The 23,190-nt window shown below is 42.1% G+C and overlaps 1 protein-coding gene across 5 annotated transcripts in view; it reads left to right on the top strand.

The window, feature by feature from the left end:
• The window catches only part of arhgef25a (Rho guanine nucleotide exchange factor (GEF) 25a), a 54,090-nt gene that overhangs the window by 2,658 nt on the left and 28,242 nt on the right, over positions 1-23,190 (top strand). Inside the window, exon 1 of one of the 5 annotated variants that reach the window (XM_050065551.1) lies at positions 11,393-11,917. The exons of the other annotated variants lie outside the window; for them this stretch is intronic. Coding sequence (XP_049921508.1) covers positions 11,812-11,917 — 106 coding nt within the window. The 5' untranslated portion in view covers positions 11,393-11,811. Of the gene's footprint in view, positions 1-11,392; positions 11,918-23,190 lie in introns of those variants that run through there. 5 annotated transcript variants of the gene reach the window in all.

Genomic DNA, 23,190 nt, shown 5'->3' with positions numbered 1-23,190 from the left:
CCCAACACTGTTGGTTGCACTTATTCTGATTTCGCTGTGAAAGGGTTGCGTGCTTTGCCATTTTCCTTGAGTGGAATGGAACAAAAGGATCTTTGTAGCTGGATCTGGGTTTGGGTTAGAGGGAGTGTGTGTGTATATATGGGGGGGGGGGGGGGGGTTTGGTGGCAAGTACCATGTGGCTGGACCACGAACTGTTGTGCAGAAGAGTACATGGCGTACAGAAGGGGTGTGAGTGAGGCCAAAGGAAGCTGTCAGCGATGCTTATCTGTAATGGTCATACTCGGATGGGGTGTGCTGTTGAGGTTAATGCTGCCAAATATTATTTTAGTGCACAGCTCGGTGCTCAGAAAATCAAGAAAAAAGTAAAGAAATGCATTATTCAGGGCCATGTGGAAGGATGATGACCTGAAGGGAGATTGTTTATTCCAGGCCCAGACATGCTCCTTTGCTCGATTGTTTTTTCATAGCCCAATTTCCTCCGGATGGGAAATTGGATGGAAAATCAATGAAACACAAGGTGGAAAAATATCTGAACCACAACAAGACACAGACATGGTCGTAGCATAGAATAGGGCTGAACAAGATGTGTTTTCATTCATCAACTCTTCATATAGAACCATGACAAAATTCCTGTAATGTTAAATCATGGGTCATGGTTTTATTTACTAAATAAACAGATTTAATTTTAGGAATTATTGAAAATAGTAGTTTTTTAAATTACTTTTTCTATGGTAGCGGAGATTGTCCCTGCTTGCCATATATATATATATTTTTTTACATGCCTTTATCATGAGATCACAAGTTAACAATTTAGTTATCTCAAGAAAATAAGCTTTGTTATTTTGAGATAACGTCGGAGTCCGATAAGTACGGAGTGCGAGCATGCATTGATGGCATGCATTGATGGCATGGCATGGAACAATAGCAACAGATTTTAGATGAAATCTCAGATCAAGGAGTACCCATGAGTACCCGTTATTGATCAACACATCAGACTGTACTTCGATCAAGGCAGAAATTTCATTGTGACTTTCTGTTGGAGACAACATTCAACTAAATCCTTGTACAGGCTGAAATCAGGTGTGATCAAATGAACTTATTATCGAGTTCTCCATAATTATGCCGTGATCTCAAGAGAACAAGCCATTTCTCGTGATAAATTATCCCCTTTTCTCAAGGAATTGGCCTTTTTGTTTTCTCAAATCGACATAAATTAACCTGTTATCACAAGGTAACAAGCTTTATTATCTCAAAAACAAAATAATTAACTCATGATCTTTAAAAAAGGATGCATACACGGCCTTGAGCTTAATGGCTTTTTCATATGGAATTCAATGCGAGCATTTTTAGTTAACACCATAATGTATCAATATGAATCTTTGATACTTATTTCAATATCATTTTACCTGTATCATCAACCTGTAGCACAGAGATCACAAAGCAGAAGACATAAAACGTAGTCCTCACAAAACCTTGAATTTTTACAACACCTTATGACAAAAATTCATTTTTTTTCCACAATAGTTTTATTTACCCAATACACTATTCACATTCATAATGTTTACGCACTTATTAACAGGTCTGGCAACCTTAAACCCAACCCCAAAACATCAGAAGGTTAATGATGTGGGCAGTATTATACAGTCTAAATCGGGCCTATTTAATTAGTGGCCAGTGGGCTACATCTGGTCCAGAGGCAACCTCTGAGGAGCCCAGCATACATAAGTCTGATATACCAGTATGACAAAATATGTGATCTACATATAGTGTCTGAAAGTAGCTAACGAGTGAGCCATCCCGCCTCTCATCTCTGTTGAGTTACACATGTGCTGTATGGGTCAGGCAGGATCAGTGTAGCGTCACCGTCATTGATATTTTTTTTACAAATCAGTGTTTTCTCATGTGACGCATTTCAAAACATCTTTTTCCAAACACTTTCTCTTGTATATATTTGCCGCTTGTTATGGTTCTGTGCTTTAATGGCACAGAGCTGCACTGTGTCTGTTTCTGCGCTTTGTGATGTATCTGGGTCAGATGAGTGACTGTCACCTGTTTATTTCAAAAGAGAAATGATAGAGTTGCTTTTTTTACTACATTCGTTTGCATGTGTTTAAAATGTGTCATAACCAAAAGCTAAAAAAGAAGAGAGGTTTTGAATAGGTTGCTGAAAATATCTGGCCCGTCTACATTTCCTGGTTTTAAAATCTGGCCCAAATGAATAGCTCTGGTCTACATTATCTTTTTGGCTGTAATACACTTGCCATAAAGCAGATTTTTTATTGTTATTATTGATATAATTAATATAATAGTTGTTAAAGTCAATCTTCAAACATGTGAAACATGTGAGGCATGTGACTCCATTTAGCTATGGTTTGACTGGCAGAGGTCAAAGTGTTGTTTCCATCCCTTGCTGTGTTAGTGGAAGAGATGGGAAAAGAGGAGAGGCCCCTGCTTTCTTTAAAGTCGTGGTTCATGGGGCCATAAGGGCCATCTGTTATATATTAGACACAACATGCCTGCTAGTGGCTTCCCAGGAAGCACAGGACAGTGCCAACCTCCACAAATTCAGATCCTTTTTTCCCCATTTGTCAATTCCAGCGTATTCTTCCTCCCCCCTCTTGGTAGTGAATCTTACTACAGTTTGGCTATCTTTTCTCCTCTGATCATGTTGTCTTTGTTTTTCCCCTCCCGTCTCCCTTTTGTTCTTCAATCCCCATGTATCTCCTTTTATTTTTCCTCAAAGCAATATCTTCAGCAGTGGTATTTTAAACCTGGCCTCCCCTCCAAGTATACAGAGCTGCTGGTCATATTTCTCTCAAATCTCATTTTCTTTTTTTCTCTCTGTCTCTCGGCTTCTCAGACTCCCAGCAGCCATATACTCTCACTCTCCCCAGACAATATGTGTCTACAGTGCCTGTTTCGTAACACAGATATGTGATGGATGGTCATGTGTGTCCAAACACTCTGTAGTTTTTTACGATGTTGTCTTTTTAAAGGTAAAATGCATGAAGCCACATCAACAGGAAACTGCACTGAACCAGTAAAAATAACAGTGATGTATCTGACCCATAACTGCATGCACACACTGCTCATGTGTACAGACAGAGTTATTAGTGGCGAGAAAGTTATGCCAATGAATTGTTATTTATAGGAAACATAATATTCTGTTAGACATACAGAAATGATGATGCACATTTATGGGAACATAATATGAGGAACACTTGCATAATACGCTCTGTACGACACATTGTTCATAGTCAGTACAAGAGTGGTGTTTTTTACAGTATTAAACACACAGTTATATAAATAACATCCTGAATTGCTGAATGTATTTGAAATACTAGAGATCAAAACAAGAATTTAGAGTCTCTTAAAGTCTCTAAAAAGTAATCAGCCTCTTCTACCATCTCCTGATGAAAAGCAATACCTATGAGAACAGTTAAGTTTCGAAGGCCCATCACTCAACACCTCACTGGGGTGCAAATTTAATGACATCATTCACCGTATTCATGAGTAGATGCGAGGTAAACTATGTGAAAATTTATGCTCTTGTCCATATTGGGTTTACGAGAGGCTGGAAGAGTGTGCCATCCAAGGAGGAGTGCTGATCCCAGAGGACCCTGAGACTGAACTGTGTGTGTGTGACCTTAAATGGGCAGAGATCAACCTGAAGCTGCAACATTTTGTGTTGCAAGGGCCAGAAATTAGACAGAATTACCTCACAAAGGTGGACGGTGTAATAACGTGGGTTTATTTACATGATTATTATATCTAATGAGCCTTCTGTTGTAATGCCAAATAGATTCACAGTGTCAGATGATTTCATACATTCTGAATCTGAAAAATGAATGTAGCACTACCTGCTTTCATAGCAGATCTATCCTATGTGTATGAAGACTTGTAAATTATTGGACATTGTGTTGTTATACAGCTGTCATTTCTAATTGAAATCCTCTTCCAAGCACTGCCTGTGTTCCTGTGTGTTGTCAAGATGGTCTAGTTTTCCATGTCTGTTTTGCAATGCACCCCAGATGTTGTAAACAGTCCACAAACTAAAGTCCTGATTCAGTTATCAGCACCTTTGACCTATAGATCAGAGCTCATTGTGAAATAATGGTAATTAACCACAAGTATATGTGCACTTCCTACCACATGGATTCAATTTGCCTTCAATTGGCAGTGTTGTTCAAGTTCCTAAGCTCGCTGTTGAGCCAGCAATAACTGACATTTTGGCCCCTCAGCAGGGGAAATAAGCTGTGAACCCAACACTGACACACCAGACACATATCTTTACCTTGCAAGTTTATACGGAGGACTTGTTTGCAAACTGCTTATCTACATATCCAGCAGTTACTGAGCAACATTATCATTCATTTGGAATGATGCTTGTGGCCAACTGCAGAATTTAAGTTTTAGCTCAGCTTTTGGTTTCTTTCAACTCCTGAGGAAAGTTTCTGTGTCTTTAGCTGCTAAATGCTGCTCCATGTTCACCAGCTATTCTCTAACTGCGTCTGTCTGTCGTTTGGTGCTGACCAGATGTACAGAAGGTTTTTAGAGCTTTATTTGATTTAAAATAGCTGCTTGCTGTGTCTAAAAGACAAGAGTGAACCAAAACACTTGAGTTGCAAGCCAGATAGATGAGCAATGACCTGAAACTCGCTATAAGCTGAGGGGAGCTGCAGATTCGGGTGATAATTCTCCGTAGGTTCATCACTGTGAGTGACCCCCTTTCACATTTGATACATTGGTGTTATAAAAATATCCATTATTGCTGCTTTAAAGAAGTGAGGATGACAGGTCTATCACAGGCAAAACCTCATGTGGCCTGTCCTGATATGACTGTGCGAGTGCCAAAACCCCTGAAATACGTGAACCATGCCCTTTTACAGTGCATAGGCTGAAAAAAAAAGAGTTGAATGTGTGTATTTTTGTAGTGTTAAATTGTAGGAGTTCATGTTGTGTTTCAGCAAAGTGGGTCAGGCTGGACTTGCTGGAAGGTGTAGGTCAGGCAGGACACCTCACAGGTCACTGCTCCGCAGCACAGCTGGCATTCAGACCACAGACTGACCTGGAAGGAAGGAAGCAGATGGAGGCACATAAACACAGTCTTACAGACACACATGTGTGCACACAAGTATCCACACACATTAATGTGCTCCCAAATGTGCCATGTACACTCCCAACAGAAATCAGGAATACTGATATGCAATTTTATCAGTGTATATGTAAGGGTTTGCAGCATGATTCAGACTGTAATTCAATGTAGCAGAAACACTATCTGTAAATCTCTTTTTCCGACAGAAAATCTCTTTCCCTTGACGGCAGAACCTCTGGTCTCAGTAATTATTAATCAAAGATAAAGCAGCATGTCTCTCCATGTGTGGTCCCTGGGTTTGCTTTTGCTTAATTAACATTTTCTCCTTTGGGTGGCGTTTTAGCTCAGGCTTAAGCCTTGAACACAGTCAGCAGCAATCCCAAAAGTCTCAACGCTAGCAGTGCTGCTTCTGGAGCAAGGTTCACAGACCAGTCCCAGGGAGATAAAAAGAGGGAGGCTGTGGGTCAGGTAGAGGAGGAAAGCTCCGACAAGCTCCAGTTTAAATACTATCACCGTTTTTTGTTTTTTTTTTCTTTGGAAAAAGAGGAGCTGGATGGGTAAGGAGAATGTGTTTGTGTGAGTGTACAAAGTGTGTCTGGGTGTGTGTGCTCGTCATTATGGGTGGTATGTGATGTTTTGAGAAACAAGTCTCCTCGGGTGGTGTACCTCCCTTCTGTGTAGTGCAGAGCTCCTGCTGCCTGGGAGCTGCACTGCATAGCGAGGTATAACAGTGGGAGGTACTGAGTGGTACTTATGGTAGAGTGCACACACATATACACACACATACACACAGACAGAGCAACCCACCTGTCTGTCTCCCTGGTGTATGCCAGCAGTGTGGTGTAGCCTTCTGCAGACCAGCAGCACAGGAGAGAATAGGACAGTTACTCTGTGACTTCTGCTCCATGATGGGACCTCAGCCAAAAACCAAAAGCCTCCCCCTCACACCGGCTTGTCCAGAATGCCAGTTTGCCTTAATTGGCGCTCAGCTGAGAGATGACGGGAGGAAGAAAAAGAGAAAGGAACTAAGGGAGAAAAAGCGAGGGAGAAGGGGGAAGGAAAATCTAAGTGAGCATATTTTGGCAGGATTTCAGCTGGCTGATGGGGTGAGGAGAGGCTAATGTCAGTGGGGGGTTAGGGAACACTGCGAATAAGCAACTGCATATCTGCTGAACTGAGACTCGCTGTAGCTATTAGTATGCATGCTTATGTCATATGAATTCTGCATATTCTCCTGTTCCCTCTGCAGATCAAGTGTGTGTGCATTGATACTGTACATTATGAATGAGTCTAATCCAGCAGGGTGTGTTATGTTTCCAATATCTGTATTCCAACAATGTCTCTACAAATAAGCATTAGAAAATGCATCTACACAAGCTGATTTACATTCATAAATCATACTCGAAATTCCACTCTGAACACGCCTTCTAAATGTGACTGTCTCCTACACAGAGTGGAACGACGATACAGTCTCCCTTTTTGGCCGGCTTGGCTCAGACAAAAACACACACATCCATCTACTGGCGTGCTTATCTTGTAGACAAGCCTTTAAATCCAGTCCCGTGTGAATGTACATGTATGGATTTTATTTATCCTCTATCACTGTGGCAGTTCAGGTCTCTCTCTTTTTCCACGTCTGCACAAGCATACGTGTGCGGATGAATCATCTTTTAGTGTGTCTCGTGTGGGAGATGGAGAGAACGAGGGGAGAGAGATAAAAGGGGAGAGATGAATGGGTGTTAATGCACGCCTCACCTCACATCCCCTGCTCCCCCCTCCTCAAGGCAGGGGAGGAACATTTTTTCCATATTTCTGTTAACATTCAGGGCTCTGTATGTCTCCTGGGCCAATTTCGGTGTTCACTTATTCAAAGGTTTCATTCCATATCGAGAAAGTGATACTGTAGGTGAACGTCAGGGCTGAAGAGAAATAAGATCCTCAGTCACTAATAAGCATTTGGCCATTCTGTGTGTTGTAATAATGCCGGGGTGTTCATCTGTGAAATGTTTTATATTCCAAACATTTGTGTTGCTGTTATTGCAGAAAAAATATCAATGAAAGTATAATAAAACAAAAATGTTCATGTTTGCAGTGCTTTGAAGCAGCACTGACAAGTGCCTGAACCAACATCAGCCTTATGCAACAAGTACAAATGCCCCCTACTGGGCACCTTGTAGAAACACACTCCCATCTTCTAACTTAAGAGCACATGAAAAGATTCCCCTGCATTCACTTCATGAATTTTGAATGCATCCCAAGAGCAGTGTATTCTTCATTATCTCTCCGCTGTGTAGTCGGTGTTTGTGTAGAACGACAGTGCAGCGGCGTGTGCTCAATTTGTAATGCTTTGCCCTCGCTCTCTCGTCTTGGTGTCTTTGTTTTATCTCGTTGCTTTTAAACCTTCTGTTCTGCTGTCAAATCCATTGTTTTTCAAGCCTTCTTAGAATCCTGCTCCTTTGCCTAGACAGTGCTGCAGCCATATCGGCATCAGACAAGTGGAGACATTCAGCAGCGCTGTTCAATATTCCTCTGGTGAATTGCCCCTTCAATCACAGTCGCTTAAAGCATCCATTATAAGCAAAGAAAGGGAGAGAGGGAGGGAGATATAAATCTGTGCAGAGTGTAAGTGTTGCATGTGGCAAACCAGTGTGCTGTCTGAACCTGAGGATAGATAAAATATCTGTCACTGTGGGGCTTTCTCTTGTGGAGAACTTTCTTCTTTTATATGTTATAGTTGCTTTAGTCCTCTCTGTGTATTTGTGTCTAATGCAACTGTGTATGTGTGTGTACTCTACTTGTGTGGCTAATGGGTGAGGCAGCCAGGCCTCTCTGTTTGCTCTGACTGTCTCCTGTAGACGACAGAAACATCTTGACAGCAATCTGCCACCACCCTGTCACTGTGGAGAGATGGATGCTGGAGAGACAGCCCTGCCAATCATTAAAACACTTGACAGTGCACCTCAGGGATGTGCGTGCTTGCTTCTAAGCGTGCATGTTGGTTCAGTGCCAGCCGATACTCAGCCTTCTCTTGTTTCCGTCGATGCCCCCGGAGAGGAACCTGAGTGGGTGCTCGTCTTTGTTGCAGTTACCAGGTAGTGATTTCCACGCGGCTGGGTTGTAGCTCGTGTGAGAGGAGCATGGTGTGATGAGTGCCGCAAAAATGAGATGAGATCACAAACTGAGTCATAAGCTCAGCAGCTTCAGGCTGAAGAAATGATGTTTGCTGGTCAGAAAATAATTGGTCGGGTTTCAGAACACGCAGCATTTCACAATAGCATCATCACCAACCTCTTTCATTTTCCCTGCCTCTGTCGGTTGCGTCTAGAGTTGTTTCCTTCCTACCATACTGACATGTCCACAGACTGTGATTTCATCTGTAAGGAAGGCTGATGAGTCATAACGTAGTGTTGATTGAGTTTAATGTGCTCTGATGTAAAGCACACATCTAAATATGGTACGATTAGACAACCTCTGCAGCCTCCAGGTTCAACACAATGACTGCGATGATGAAAAGCTGAATGAAAAGTGTCTGTGCATACATGTCTGCGTGTGTGTGCATGGATACAGTGCTATGCTCTCACACATCTCCTCCATAAGATATGCACACTGATGTCACCAATGTCCATGTATGCACTGTCTGAGTAAGCACTCATTCAATCTCAGTGACACACGCACACAGATACTCGTGATTTGTTAAACACGTAAGGAATCAAAGTAAAAGACAGAATAAAGCAAAGAAACAGCAAGTGAAAGGCACTGATGAGTGAAACCTCATAAAAGCATATGCTAATTCGCTGCATTTGATGAGAGCACAGTTGATGATATGAGATGATTACAGACTGCATAAAATAATGGATGTGTTTGTTTTTCGACTCCTGTTTTGAAGCCTTGAGTTCGGCATTTCGGCTGTTTGGTTTTTTGGAGTCAGAGGTGACCATATTTAGACGAGAGGGTGGAGCTGACTGGAGCGACGCCTCTCAATGAAATGGCCCCAACCATGAATATGCATAACTTTAAGCCTAAATAAAAAGTGTATGTGTGAGTTATATAAAAATTCATCCCCTAAACAGTTGTCATAATGTTGAAAATAGCTATCAAGACCAAAACCTTTTGTGTACAGGCTGTACACATGTTTATTTTTGCTGTAAAGTTGGGCATTTAACATAAGGGTCTCTGAGGACTGACCCTGCTTTGGAGCCAGTCTCAAGTGGCCATTAAATGAGCTGCAGTTTTTGGCACTTCCACATCGGCTTTATTTTTCAGCTGTGGAAACCCCAGATATTAGCATGTTGTTATTTTATCTGTATAGCCCCTTTTACACTGCCAGATTTTCGGCAAATGTTGGGCCGTTTTTCCGGTAACATGCGAGCGTTTAGACACACAGAGCCGGATTGGCGAGTTGATCCGAGGTGCCCAATTTTCCGCCTCATAGGGTAGTCATATTGGCTAAAAAGAACGAGGCGCCCTTCCGCCACGGGAGGGGCTGTTGATGACTTGTGGGAGGAGCTGTTGGTGACGCCGCACGTGCGACCCACTGGTGGTGGATAAACAGGAAACAGCTGATAGCAGGAATGAGCAGCTATTACTAGTAGCAAGAATAAATGCAAACCTGACAGACACTACAGTAAAGATGAGCAACTGGGGAGACAAAGAATTGCGCACTCTCCTTGCCCTCGCAAACGAAGAGGCCATTAATCGTCAAATGATGGGGACGGTGAAGGACGGGCCAACTTATGAGAAAATCGCCGAAGGACTGACCAGTCGCGGCTTCTCTCGAGTACGTCACTGTTTACGTCACACTCTGAGCTACACGTTTTGTTACTTGCTCACGCCTCCCATTGCCCCGAGAAAGGCGCATTCAGTATGAACAAAAGTAGGTAGGTGGCGTTTTGCTGCACTCCCTGATTTTGTTTTTATACTGCCAATGCTGAAAAAAGACTGATTGGGCTTTCCTGCAAATTTGCACAATTCCTTTTTAAAAAGGGCTAATGTTTTTTTAAAATTCAGTTTCCATAACATCATCCTAGATGATCACTCATTCAGAGGATCAGTATCAAGCCCTCTTTCCCACTGGACAAAAAAACCCTTAACACCCATTAACATCTGGCTTTTCTGTTAGACGGGAAAGGTTACAATTGGCTTTCATTCCTGGGACAAATAGTCCCAGTAGTAGTAGCAGTAGTCATGGGTATTTATCAGTTTTGGCTCCTTTTGTCAGTGAGGGAAACATTAAACCCTGTTGAAAGTGCAAATTTTCAACCTTTTCCTGGCATTATGCACTGACGTGTTGCCACAAATTCTGTCTTTCTCCGTCCAAGCAGTGCTTGAACATTCCGAATTATTTGGCATAGAGTGTGAAAGATGCCTTGATGCTGCTTTCTACTGTTTACTAACCTGTTTTCCTGTGCGTCTAATGTACTGCAGAGCTGTCTGGTCTAATTGCAGTTGGAAAAGAGGGAGTCTATCACCTATTTTTTTTCAGATTTTCCCACGCACCTGCATGTATGCGCCAATTTTGGTGGAAAAAACAGGTGTTGGTTTAATCTCTTTAGTAAACCTGGTATTTCCTCGATCTGTAGATTTCTTTGGGTCAGAGTGCCTCAGTGAGTACTCTGTATGAATTGTCAGGCTTAATAAAAAGTGTTTTACACACACACACACACACACACGCCAACATGCCAGCATTGTGAAATCTGAGACCGCCTGCTCGTTCCATGGAAACGCACGCACACACAAAAACCCCTCGCTGTGCTGGCCCCATGATCGTAAATGAACACAGAAATCAATATTGGATCTGTCCCAGCAAGGAAAGCCCTCTATGATCCATGAAGTGAACACACACTCTTAAACTGTCAGTCTCACACACTTACAGATGCTGGTGATGACACTGTCGCCTCCTTACTGGGAAATACATGACACCTTCAGCCCAACATAGCCTCTCCTCTGCAAATAGCATTATGTATCATTACAGACCTTGGTGTTACTATTTCCAGGAGAGCTATATTTCCATTAGAGAGGGGGGGCATTACGCCTGGTCTCGGAGTTAGTTAGGGGACGGCAGAGGAAACGGGCGAGGAAACAGAGGGCAGCAGAGAAAAACAGCTGAGAGGAGAGAAACAGAAGACAGGAAGAGAGAAAATTAGGGGAGTGGGAACCTTATCCTGGAATAGCCAGCAACTAGAGCTGCAGACTCCACCCTTCTCACCCCTCCCCTTACTCCCTCTCTTTCTCTTTCTCTCTCTCCCTCGCTATCTCTCTCTCTCTCTCTCTCTCTCTGAAGCAGTCTCCCAGTCTGTCATTTGACCAGGCAGTTCACAGAGGCGAGAGCTCAGCACCAAATAGAAAACAGAGGGAAAAAGACAGGCAGAGGGAAGGGAAGCACATTCAATCTAACGATAAGCTTGCTGGAATGTTTCCTTGGCTTTTTATCACCATCTGAAAAACCCTGTGAGTGTGGATTTCTTCTTGGCTGCTGCTTTTGTGGACTCTTTCTCTTCTTCTCGGTCTGGATGTGGGCTTTAAGTCTGTCTGCAGTCAACCGAGGAGGAGGATCAACTGACACCTTTTGGGGGATTTACACTTTGAGGAGTAAACCTCTACTTGTGTGAGGGTGAGAGGGGGGAGACTAAGAGAGAGAAAGAGGGAGAGAAAGGGGGTGGAGGGGGGAGAAAGAGAGAGTGCCGGGCCATGCCCACCTTTGCTCATGGTTCAACAACATGAAAGGGGGCCACCATCATCATCGCCACCACCGAGGCTGTGGCTGCCAACACTTGTTCCGTAAAGTCCTGGCCAAGTGTGGCTGCTGCTATGCCCGAGTCAGAGGTCAGTGTCACACACTTATAAACACACATATGTTCGAGTAACTGTTGTCAGTCGAAGTTTCTTTGTGAGGTTTGTTACTGTACTTTAAAAATGCTTCAGTGCTTGCTGGTTGTTGTATTTTGTGTGTGAGTACTTACTTGTACGTGTGTGTTTTTGTTACTCATACTGAACTGAGGCAATAACTCCTCTCCTCTTCCATTCAACACCTCTCTACGTTCACCCTCTCTTCTTCTCCTCCACATTTTCTTACATGTCCACCCACCTCTCCCCTTATCTCTCCCTCCATTCCTGTGAGCGTATGCTAATGGTTTAAGTGTAAGCTTCAATCCTCTCGCCTGCTCGCGCTGCCTCCAGCTAAAGCAACAGATGTGTGTCACATACACATCAGAGCAGGCGGAGGAAAAAAAAAAGAGTCCTTCCTACAGATGAGTACACAGTGAGGAAGAGGAGGAAACACACACATTTCTATCATTAGGAAAGGAAAGAGAGACTGTGTGTGTGTATGTGTGGGATTTGGAAAGTGACTGTCCTCATCTTGATAAGTGTGTGTCACTCAGGTATGTGCAGCACGTGGATGGATGAAACACACAGGGGGGACTGAGCTGAAACATCACTCACCCCCAGACAGAGGGAGCTGAACAAAACAGCAGTAATCTCCTCTCTCTATCCCTCTCCTGTTTGTTGTAATGAAGTGCAGCAGCATAGCAGCGGCCCATTAGAATAGTGTGGTTGAGTAAAAGCAGCGGGTGGCATGATATGTAATAACAGCGAGGCGGATGCTGCGTTCTTTAAAGTTTAAACAAAACTAGAGACTCATTGTAACACTAACTTGCATTGTCTTGTGCACTCATGCGACCTCTTGTTCCCGTGGCTCGGATGCAAAGTTAAAACAACAACATTGGTTAATATGAGTGAACGCTTTGGTGCCGTGCTGCATGGTTGTTACCTTTTTACAAGCCTACATCAAAGGGATAAACAGTGGACCTACCCGCTGAGGCTCTGCACTTGAGGGGGGGCTCATGAAGTAGGCTTTCATATTATTGGCCAGCGTTGTTGGATGCATACCTCAGATTCCTTCAGTTTAATCTCTTATGTAATGGATATTCTCCCTTTCCATAGCCTGCAGCTCCCAACTGCACCTCTACCTTGTTATCATAGCAAATACACGCACGCTTAGATCATGATGTGTAAACAAGTGGGTGATTGGAAGAATGAAACATTTCAGGCTATTAAAAGAAATCTTAATAAACATACAGTGTATTCCGACAAGCCAGTAGTAATGTATCAGGGGGCTGTTTTTGGTCCAACATGGCAAGATGGGATGTTTTATATTTTACAGTTCGAAGCAGAAAACCTCTTGATCTCCTTTTACAATCTGAGCAGAAGAAATGTAAGCGCTCAACCCCCTCTGGAGACACTGCATTATAAAAACTACAGTAGTCTCTTAGAGTAACTTAACTATTAATGTGAGGCCGTGTGCTCTATAAAACCTTCTCACAGAGCATGTAAAGTACATTTCTATGTTGCCACCACTGGTCTGGTCCCATTCGGAGCTCACGTGCTGTACAGTGCTCTCCGATACTGTAAAGCAGTTTCTATAATTAACACGATGTCAGAGGGAAAAGGGTCAGCTGTGGTGCACTCGTCGTTTTTTCTCTTACTTTTTATCTGATACATCTGACTTTCCAAACTCATTTACTGTGTCTCTCTGTGTTGGGAACTAAGCTGAGACCGAGGACCCCATTGTTTCTGTTGTGGTGTTTACAGGAAAAACACTGAACAATGCAGGTCTGACTTCACTTGCCAAGATCCTCAGTATTTACGGCAGTCCCAAGACAATGTTTATGCAGGTTAAACACGTCACAGTGTCAGATACTCTCTAGCCTCTTTCACACATGCAGTTCAGGAACATTTCCTGCATGGGGTCATGTGTGGATGTGAGCAGGGACTGATTTTCAGGGAAATCTGTGCCTAGAATTTCCCACCCCAAGAAAATGTTGGTACGGCTGTGTTGTGAATGAAAGCAGTAACATTGCAGGGACAAGCATGTAAAGGGTTACATCGGTCTGATGGGAGACGCTCTGACAAGTGTATAAAGCACCCTGTGGTCTTTTTCCCAACAAATTTTTTGGGGACTTAAAATGCCCTCCTGCCAAAAAACTTTCATACTGTAAATATGGCAACTGTTCCTGTTTCTCTACATTTTTTCTCCTGTTTTAACTATAATGCACTTATTTTAGGTGAAAATTTTCAACACTATAATATTTAAAAAGTACTGCTGATTTTGTACGTTTTACCTTTTGTATGTTCTTTAGGTGTGTTTTTTAAGCCATTGTATGTTTCTACCACACGGTCACACAGACTCTATATTTTTTTTATATAAACAAAGATGCTCTCACCTAAAGCAAGAAAGCCAAATCACAAGACCACGCTGATGATCTATTGAATCCGTGACTTGTTAATGATTTTGCATTTCCGCCAATGCTTTTGTGGGTGATTTGGAAACTAACAATAAAACAAGTTCTTCTGTTTGCAAATAAGCGTGTTTTTCAAGAAAGGAAATAGACTTAGACTTACTTTATACGTCCCAGAGGGAAATTCGTTTCGACTAATTGTACATTTACAGAGATCGATCAGAAATATCACAGGCACAGACATATCACAGACATCACAAAACATCACATGTTCATTCACAGAGGTGGACACTTTGAGTTAACGGGATCTTTTGTTCAGTGCAGCTATGGCTGCTGGGATCAGGCTCTTTCCGAGTCGAGCTTTCCTGAGTTTAAGTGTTCCGAACAATATTTATGAACTATATTTATGAACAAATAAAGACATCTTCCGCTGTGTACACGTACATCTGGCCTTACCCCATCTTCTTCTTCTTAGGCTGAATTTTATGGCGGTTGACTTCCAGAAATGTTGCATTGTTGTCATCTGCTGGACTGTCCCTTGCCCCAGCTATTCTGGCATTGCCATGCATGTGTGCAAGGGTGTAGGTTTTGATTCAAATTTGGGGGACACACATATGACATAGGGGCTTTGTGGGTTCTCGTCTGAACATTTTAAGCATTCTGGTGAATTTGTATGCACCGGTTTTTGCCTTTCCTGGATCATCTTATGGTGTAAATGTCTCAAATTTTGTGAAAAGGAGCAAATCTGAAATGTTCCTGAATGTTGTGCATGTGTGAATGGTGAAAATCTCTAGCAGTGGCTGAAGGTTATCCCAGTGATCTACAGAAAACTATGTGTGAAAAAGGTTTATGTTTAACTGTAGGAGAGTTTTCTTTTATAAAACACTTGCCGACTGCTTTCTCCAAGCTGAAATAATCAGGGTCAAAATACTAAATAATGGCTTGGAGTGAGCTGCCAGATTTCTAATGTGACTCTAGCATCAACAACAAACAAAGATGTTTCCTCTTTGTAGTCATTTTCATCTCAGTGACAGGCTGTCTCAGTCTATTGTATCACACAAAACTGTCCATGATGCAGCTACACCATTCATTGATTCTAAAAAAGCCACTCCAACAACACGAGAGGAAATGATAGTGTACCGCATGATTCATTCCCTACTTAGGCATAATAACACTTACTTGTACGCTGGATGATGACACACAGCGCAGTATGCCATTATGTCACACCATATGTGTATCCGGCGTGTGCCTCCATTCACACGCGTACTCAGATCAACACATTCACGCGAAGCAATCAGTGAATAAATAACTAAACTTGAAGTAATTTCAGCTGCTGTCACTCAGATTAAATGACCGACAGTCCTGCCTCTAGCCAATTCACTTTTATGCAGAAAAGGGACTGCAGTGCATCAGAAAAAAACAAGTGATCAGTGGCTCTCCGTGGCCTTATACGGACTATTCTGCAACACATTTCTTTTTTTAGTTCTTAATCAATGTGCAATTAAATGAGGAACTGTAGAGTCCGTAGCTAAGCATGATTATCTGTGATATGTGTGTAGGAGTTTGTTGTTGCAGGGTGTGTGTTGCAGGTTTATTATAGGCATGACAAGTGCCAGAAGGCATGAAAAATGGAGTCAAGAGGAAATATATAAACATGAGTGCGGGGGGGGAGGGGAGGGGTGGGATTATTGATCGCAGCAGTACTCAACTTGATAGAGAAGCCCAGGGAGATGGACAGGTGGAGAGATAAAGAGAAAACCACGTATCATTTTAGCTCTGATGTTGGCGCTGCTCTGCACGGCACATTAGCAGATTGTCTGCCAGAGGGCCATTAGTGAGGGCTGCTTCCCAGCAAATACTGATGACAAACCATTTAAAAATAGATGGTGTGCCATTGTTTGATATTGTCTTAAGTCAATTGCCTCCATAGACCAGAGGGAGGAAACACAACCTGTGGATTCACCAAATTAGATCTGGCAGGAGCTTTGTTTTGGGAGAGGCTTTTAATATGTGAGGGAAAGGTGGAATAAAGTAGGTGTTGCTGCTGCTAGTATCTCGAATATCAGAGAGTAGGGTTCAGTTTTTTTCAGGAGAAGGACATCTGAGCTCAAAGATATCGTATAAAACTGAGTTGCACTTAAGATAATTTGCTGAATATTTTCAGGTCTTCTCTCATTAGTGCTTGCTTGTAGCTGTCAGACTGTATTTAAAGATGGACAACGTGTCTCCACTAACTCAGACTGTAAAAAATTGAAGCCAAAATATCCCGGATATGGCTGCCATCTTGCCCTGGTGATGTCATTTGGAGCCAGAGTCTTTGCAGTAGCGATTTTTGTGGTCTTGAGTTCTTGCCCCACCTGACCAATCGCAAACAGCGCCTTCAACACGAGCACACTGATTGGCACACATAGCTGTCAATCATGATGTCATAACACCTTTTTATAGCATTAAATAACTAATTAAATCCAAACTTATCACTTCAACATACAGCAACATGATAAGAACTACCTAAAATGGCAGAAACTACATCTAGTATGGGGCGGGGCTTAAGGCCTTTGCTGCAGCAAGTCACCAGTGGGTGATTGAGATGTTTGAGCTTCACCTTTGGGAAGCTGTTTTGTAATCACTTTTTATATACAGCCTCTGGTAGCTGCCAAGTCAGCAGCAGTTGTAGCATGGCTAGGTGCGTTAGCCTCACTCACTGCACTTTCGCTGGTGGTTTCTGAGGTGGACGGTTGCTTGAAAAGTTATAAAACTGTGGCTTTCAAGAATGTCCCAACACTTGAAATAATACAGCTTATTGACCAATATGTTTCAATATGTAACAGTTTGACAACTACGTCACCTCGGTGTGATGAACCAGTGCCACACAATGATTTAGCGTTAGCGGCTCATGATTGTTCAAGGGTTCATGGTCGGTTCATGTAATCAATTCAATCAATCTAGCAAAAACACTTTGTAGACATGCACCAAGAAGGAAATATGCAGGCGATACTCATGTGTTTCAATGAATTGAATTAAACAAGCAAACAAATGGTTACCTAACAGCAGACATTTGCTGCTAAGTAGCTGACATGGCCACAGCAAACAAGCATAAAGTTGACAGCGAGTGATAAAAAGTTGAATACCTTTTTGCTGAAAGATGAAACCATTGCATTTGCCTTATTTGTATGTCTTTTTTTTTACTAACCCATATAATCTGAGAAGCAGCTGGTCCCCTGGCATTTTCACATGATCTAATCTGGCTCCTCTTCAGAAAAGTTTGGACACCTCTGTCCTACAGCATGCAGCAAAATGTGCGTTCCCTTTTGAGGATCAAATGGCGACTATGAAACAAAGGAAAAAATTCACATAAAAAGCTCGTATAGATTCCTAAAGACTCTCACAATGTTTTCCCTCTACATAAATGGTAATGTTAAACATGATATAGACGACGTCAGTCTAAGCCAACACAATCATTTCAACATCGCATCTGTACTGCAGCACAGCCTCCCACACACCTAATGGTATTTGGGATGCACCCTGAGGTAAATCTGACGCTGACAGAGAGACAGAAGAAACAAAAGAAAGATAAGGATTGAGGTGAGATCACAGATTGTAATTAGAATGCGTTTAAGGCCATGCTAGAATAAGCACAGTTTTTTATGTGGTTTAAAAAAGCATGTAACCTGAATGTGTCAAAGAAAATACATTGAAAATGTCTTTTTAAGCAGCTTTTAGCAAAAATAAATATACAATTGAATTAGACAATGAGCTTCTGAAATGTGTTTCAAATTGGTTTGGCATACATTTGCAGCAGTGTTAAAATGCATTTCAAAGACATGAAGGAGTTTGAATAAGAAATACATGCACAGAGACAGGAAATGCATTTGAACTGGATAAGCTTTACAATATGTTGTCAAAATATATGAGGCAAGACACACTTACATGTGTTTTTATATAGAAAGTGTACTGTATGCCAAATATATTTCTGGTTTCCTAGGGAATAATAATCACGGAATGAAAAACTGAGTATTAAGTTTTAGCTTTACAAGAAGGTTCTGACTATTCAAGCCTTCTTTCACTGTCTCACGCTTTTTTTTAACCATACATTCGATTGTGTTTTCCTCAACATGTCCCTGACCTGCTCTGTTCCCCCATTGAGGCAGAAAGCAGATTTATCTGTCTGAGAGTTTAGGTTAAAGATGACTTGGCTGCAGCTGCAACAGTGGCATAGCAACTAAACCAACTTTTCCATCTGTGGACCTAAAATATCCATCTGTTCCTCCACAATTATCTCTCCATCTCCCCATTCACATCACTTTCTTCTCTCTCTCTTTATCTTCCTCTTCCTTTATGTCCCCATACAGAAGGAAGAGGCTACGTGCTGCATCGTGCGTCTATATGTGTTTGCTGTGCATCTGTGATTGTGCTTATTTGTGAGTGTTGGGGGCTGGTGTTGACTCATGCATGCAGTGAGTTAGGACAAGGATCCCCCCCAGCAATGACACACACACACGTACACATATATTTACATGGGTGAATGGCAGAGACACAGAAAACAGAGACATATATGAAAAAGCAGAACATTAAATAGCACAGCCTCACACTCCATTGTTTAACCATATGTGTGTGCATTTGGCAGTTAGACCTAATGTTAAAGGTTCTGTATGTGTGTACTAATATAGCAGCAAACCACTATTTGCTATGTAAAGATTTAGTGGAGTAATGGCGTCCTGTGCCTAGAATGGAATCATGCTACGTCTATGTGTGTGTTGTAATCTGAGCTTCTCTATGGTTTGTTGCTGTAAGCCTGTCCAGCTGTGTGTGTGTATGTTAGTGCATGTGTGTATCTCACTGGCTAGCTCATCGCCACTGCTTTGCACTGCTCTCATACAGTGGTTTCCGCTGATGTTGTGGTGGCGGCCTGGCAGAAACGTAGCCCCACCCTCCAGTTTACCCGTGGTTAACACCTTACACCCTGTTAGCACTCTTGCTGTTGTTTAGCACTGTTTATGGAGTTAGCGTTGTTAGCTGCCAGCTCAGCCACCTCATTATTGAGAAGCGTGTGCAGACAACTCATACACACATTTCGCGTAGAATTAAATCAGTATTTGCTAATGCTAATTATTTATTTTATAATTTGATTGTTTGTTATGAAACGTCAAAAAATTACAAACTGCTTGTTTTATCCAACCAGCAGTCCAAAACCCAAAATATGTTTGCTATCATGAGACAAAGAAGAGAAGCAAATTCTCACAATTACAATACATTAAGCGATTATTAAAATACTTTTCGATAATTTCTATCTACCAATCATTTAAGCTCTATGTTAAATTGCATTTCTTCGTAAAGTGTTTGTTATTTCTGTCCAACCCTTGTACTTGTACGGCTTCTTGGCCATGTTCAGCTTAAACACACGGCTCATTTGTTGCGGTTTCCAGGCAATTTAAAATAAAATACTCGATCACTGTAGGAGAATTATTTCTGTCCCCTCGTCCTCCTTCTCAGACCAGTCAGAGTGCGTGATGTGTTACAGCCCCTGGAGGTGGTAGGGGTCAGTGTCTTCCTCAAGGGCGCTTCTGCGGTATATGGTTGTTTTCAGACACAGGAATTTGATCCCCAGGTTTCCCTGAGACCCCCGAGACCCACTTGATAACAAGTGGAGTGTGCTTTTGACAGAAAGCAGCCTTGTTGGCAAACGCGAGGGAAAATTGCCGTGACAGAAGCGGCGTGTCTTTTTATGTCTCAGCTGGAGAACTGTCTTTGTCATCAGCTTATAAGGCAGACTTCAGACATTATGGAAAAAGCAACAAAAATAGCTGAAATTGAAGGTATGCCGCTGGACTGCTGTGGCCCAGCCTTGTGTTCGGCAGTCTGAGATATTTTTAAACTTTGCACCCCTGCCCACCCTCCACCTCGTCATCTCCTCTTGCCCTCCCACCTAGCCCCCTGTCTCCTCTCTGCTGTGCAACTGATCTCCTCCGTATTGTTTCTCTCGCACATGCAACAGAGAAAAGAACAGACACAGAGGGAGAAATGGAGTGGGAGAAAGGATGAGGAAGTAAACCAGTGTTCCCAGTCTCAAAGCTGGATGAAGAAATTAATTTTGGGGCTGAATGCTGCATGATTTGCTGGCTTGGAATGTGAACACCAAGTGGAGCATTAAGATCATTCCTGGGGCATTCTCATTTCTCCCATTCTCCTCCTCTTCCCTTCGTTCCTCTTTCACTGATCTCTCTCTCTCACTCTCTCTTTCAGACTGGTCGGCATACAGCCAGTCAGACGGTTATTAATTATGTCTTCTCCCCTTTTCATTTCGCCATCTCCCTTTTTTCACAGTTCATTCTCCTTTCCCTTTTGCTCTACTAAACGGCCTTGCCCTGACATATTTCCAGGGCTTCCATGCCCTTCTCCTACTCTTTCCTACTCTCTTTCCCTCTCTTTTTTCTCCTCCTCATGGCTCTGTTTGTAAACGTGCAGAGGAGAAGAATGAGGGAACAAATTATGAAACACAGGAGTGCATTCCATACCTTGTTTAGAAAGAATTCTCCTACAGTGCAGAGGGGGAGAGGAGCCACTTCCCTCTGCGATTGAACCCCCACTTTCAGCCCATATGGCTCTTTTTATGTCTGCAGTCTTTAGGGGTGTCTATGACATTTGTTTTTACTCTATTAAAACCCTTATGGTGTGTTACTCACTCCTTCTTATGCTCTGTCAAACTCTAAAAGAAGGTAGACTGAGTACATTGGAAAAAAGTTGCTCACTTTCTATTTAGAACATCTTTTCATCCAGTGAGATTGGAACATGCTTACAGTAAGTCTCAGCAGCAGGTTAACTATAACGATTGCCTCAGTGACCCCGCAGGCTGTGAGAGTAGAGAGGTGCTCTGATTCTGGCCGCTCTCCTCTGCAGTTCTCCCCAGAGAACACTTGATAGAGGCCTCGCTGAGAAACTTTCCAAAACAGTGTGCAAAGCAAAGCAAACAATGGAAAGTGACAATATTGAAAGCGATGTGAAGTTGTGCTGAAGAAGTGGACTTGGGTTCTCAGCAAACACTGAGATGCTGAATGACCATTGTCTGAATGTCCAATCATGGACATGGTTAAAAATGGTTCCAAAATAGAGGTTGGGCCGATGTCCAGGACGTTACCTGGGCGTCCTAGCAACGCTGAAATATGATAATGTTAATAATAACCTGAATTTCTGGCAAAACCCCTGAAGTCTCCTTCTCCCATGCACAATCAAAGACAGTTTAGATAAAGACTTTTGGCTCTTAACAACACCACAGGCTTCAAACGATGAGACTGGAATATAATTTACATGTAGATAAACATAAATGGCAAAAAAATGGTCTGTTTTTCATGTTTTAGAAATTGCATTCAAGTAACACTAGTCTTTGTAGATGGAGTGGATATCACAGTGGGGCCACCAGATCGCAACTATTTCACAACCTAAACAAATAAATTTTCAACAAAATGTCATTGTATTAAAAACAAAAAACAAACAAACATGCATTTGCTTTTTTATATCAACATTGATTTCGTGGTTCGTAAGAGAGGGTCTGTGTTGCAGTTTTTTGTTGTCAAAGCATTTTTTGTCAGGATCACAACATCACCGTCCGGCCATGTTTGCTGGGGTACTGCTGTTGTGTTGACCTGACCAGAGGCTAGCTGAACAAGTTCATCAGTCACATAAACATGTCTAATTACTGATTACCTTAAGTGTCACAAAATCATCAAATGAATTCTGGGTAAATCAAGACGGTCCTAGCTTCTTGGCTCTGTTCACTCCAGCAGAAAAGCTGTGTCTATTTTTTCTTGGAGTTCAGTTATAAAGAAAGCCGAGGATAAAAGAAACATTTCCAACTGATCCCTTCAGTCTTCACTAAACTTTTCCCCTAGTTTCTGCCTGCTCTGTTACATTGTTAGAAAACCAAAATTGATCTGTCTTTCTCTTCTTTGTCAGCAGACAACATTGATTGTCAGTTGTCAGCAGGTACACATTAATTGTTACCACAGCAGCTAGTCTGTTTTGGATAATACTTGAGGTTTAAAATCTGTCTTGGTGGCCTAGTGGTTAAAACAAAAAACTACAAAGGACTACTTCGACACAGAATGTGTTGCATGTCAGCCCCTCTTCTCCTTATGTTTCCTGTCAGCATCTTCACTTCAAACTATATAATGAAGGCAAAGCTCCCCATCTTAAAATCCTCATAATCTTTTTATTTTTGTGCAGCTGACTTTCTCTATGCAGCAGCAAAACGAAGACATGAAAAGCTATAGCCTAATAATTCTAAGACATTACCCTCAGGCTTTATCAGAGTAATGTGTTTCTGTGGTAACACTCAAATGAAACCTGCTGATAACTACAGTCGGAGAAAAACATGGACTTGGTTTATGTTTGCTAACAAAGCAGTTCACTGAGCAATGAGGATATAAACAGCTTTTAGAGACTGCAGTAACACCCTATATTGCTTTGCTTCACTTTCATCATGAGGTTGTATAACCCTATCCAGGACTAATAGTCCATAAAGTAGTCAACACTGTTTAATCCATGGACTTCCAGGTGGACCTGTAACAGGTAGTCTTCCTGCAACACTTGAATGGATTTTGCGTATTCATACACCCTCTTAATGGCCATATGGAGAGCTCCTGCTCCAAACGCAGGATTTGATCTGAAATAGACAAAAGCTGACAGGTGCAGATGGCTTTCTTTAATTTTGAATTAGAATTTCAAAGGCATCCTTTGTGCGGACAGCATTGTTTTACAAATAATCATAAGGCATGATAATATTAAGTGGTGTGTTACTGTATAAACACTGATGCAAATCTGTTGATAATTATTGTTTGTGTGCTTGTGTTTGCCCCAGACAGATGT

Source organism: Epinephelus moara, chromosome 16 (genome assembly GCF_006386435.1).
Source record: "Epinephelus moara isolate mb chromosome 16, YSFRI_EMoa_1.0, whole genome shotgun sequence".
NCBI lineage: Eukaryota > Metazoa > Chordata > Actinopteri > Perciformes > Serranidae > Epinephelus > Epinephelus moara.
This window is presented reverse-complemented; position numbering and strand designations above follow the sequence as displayed.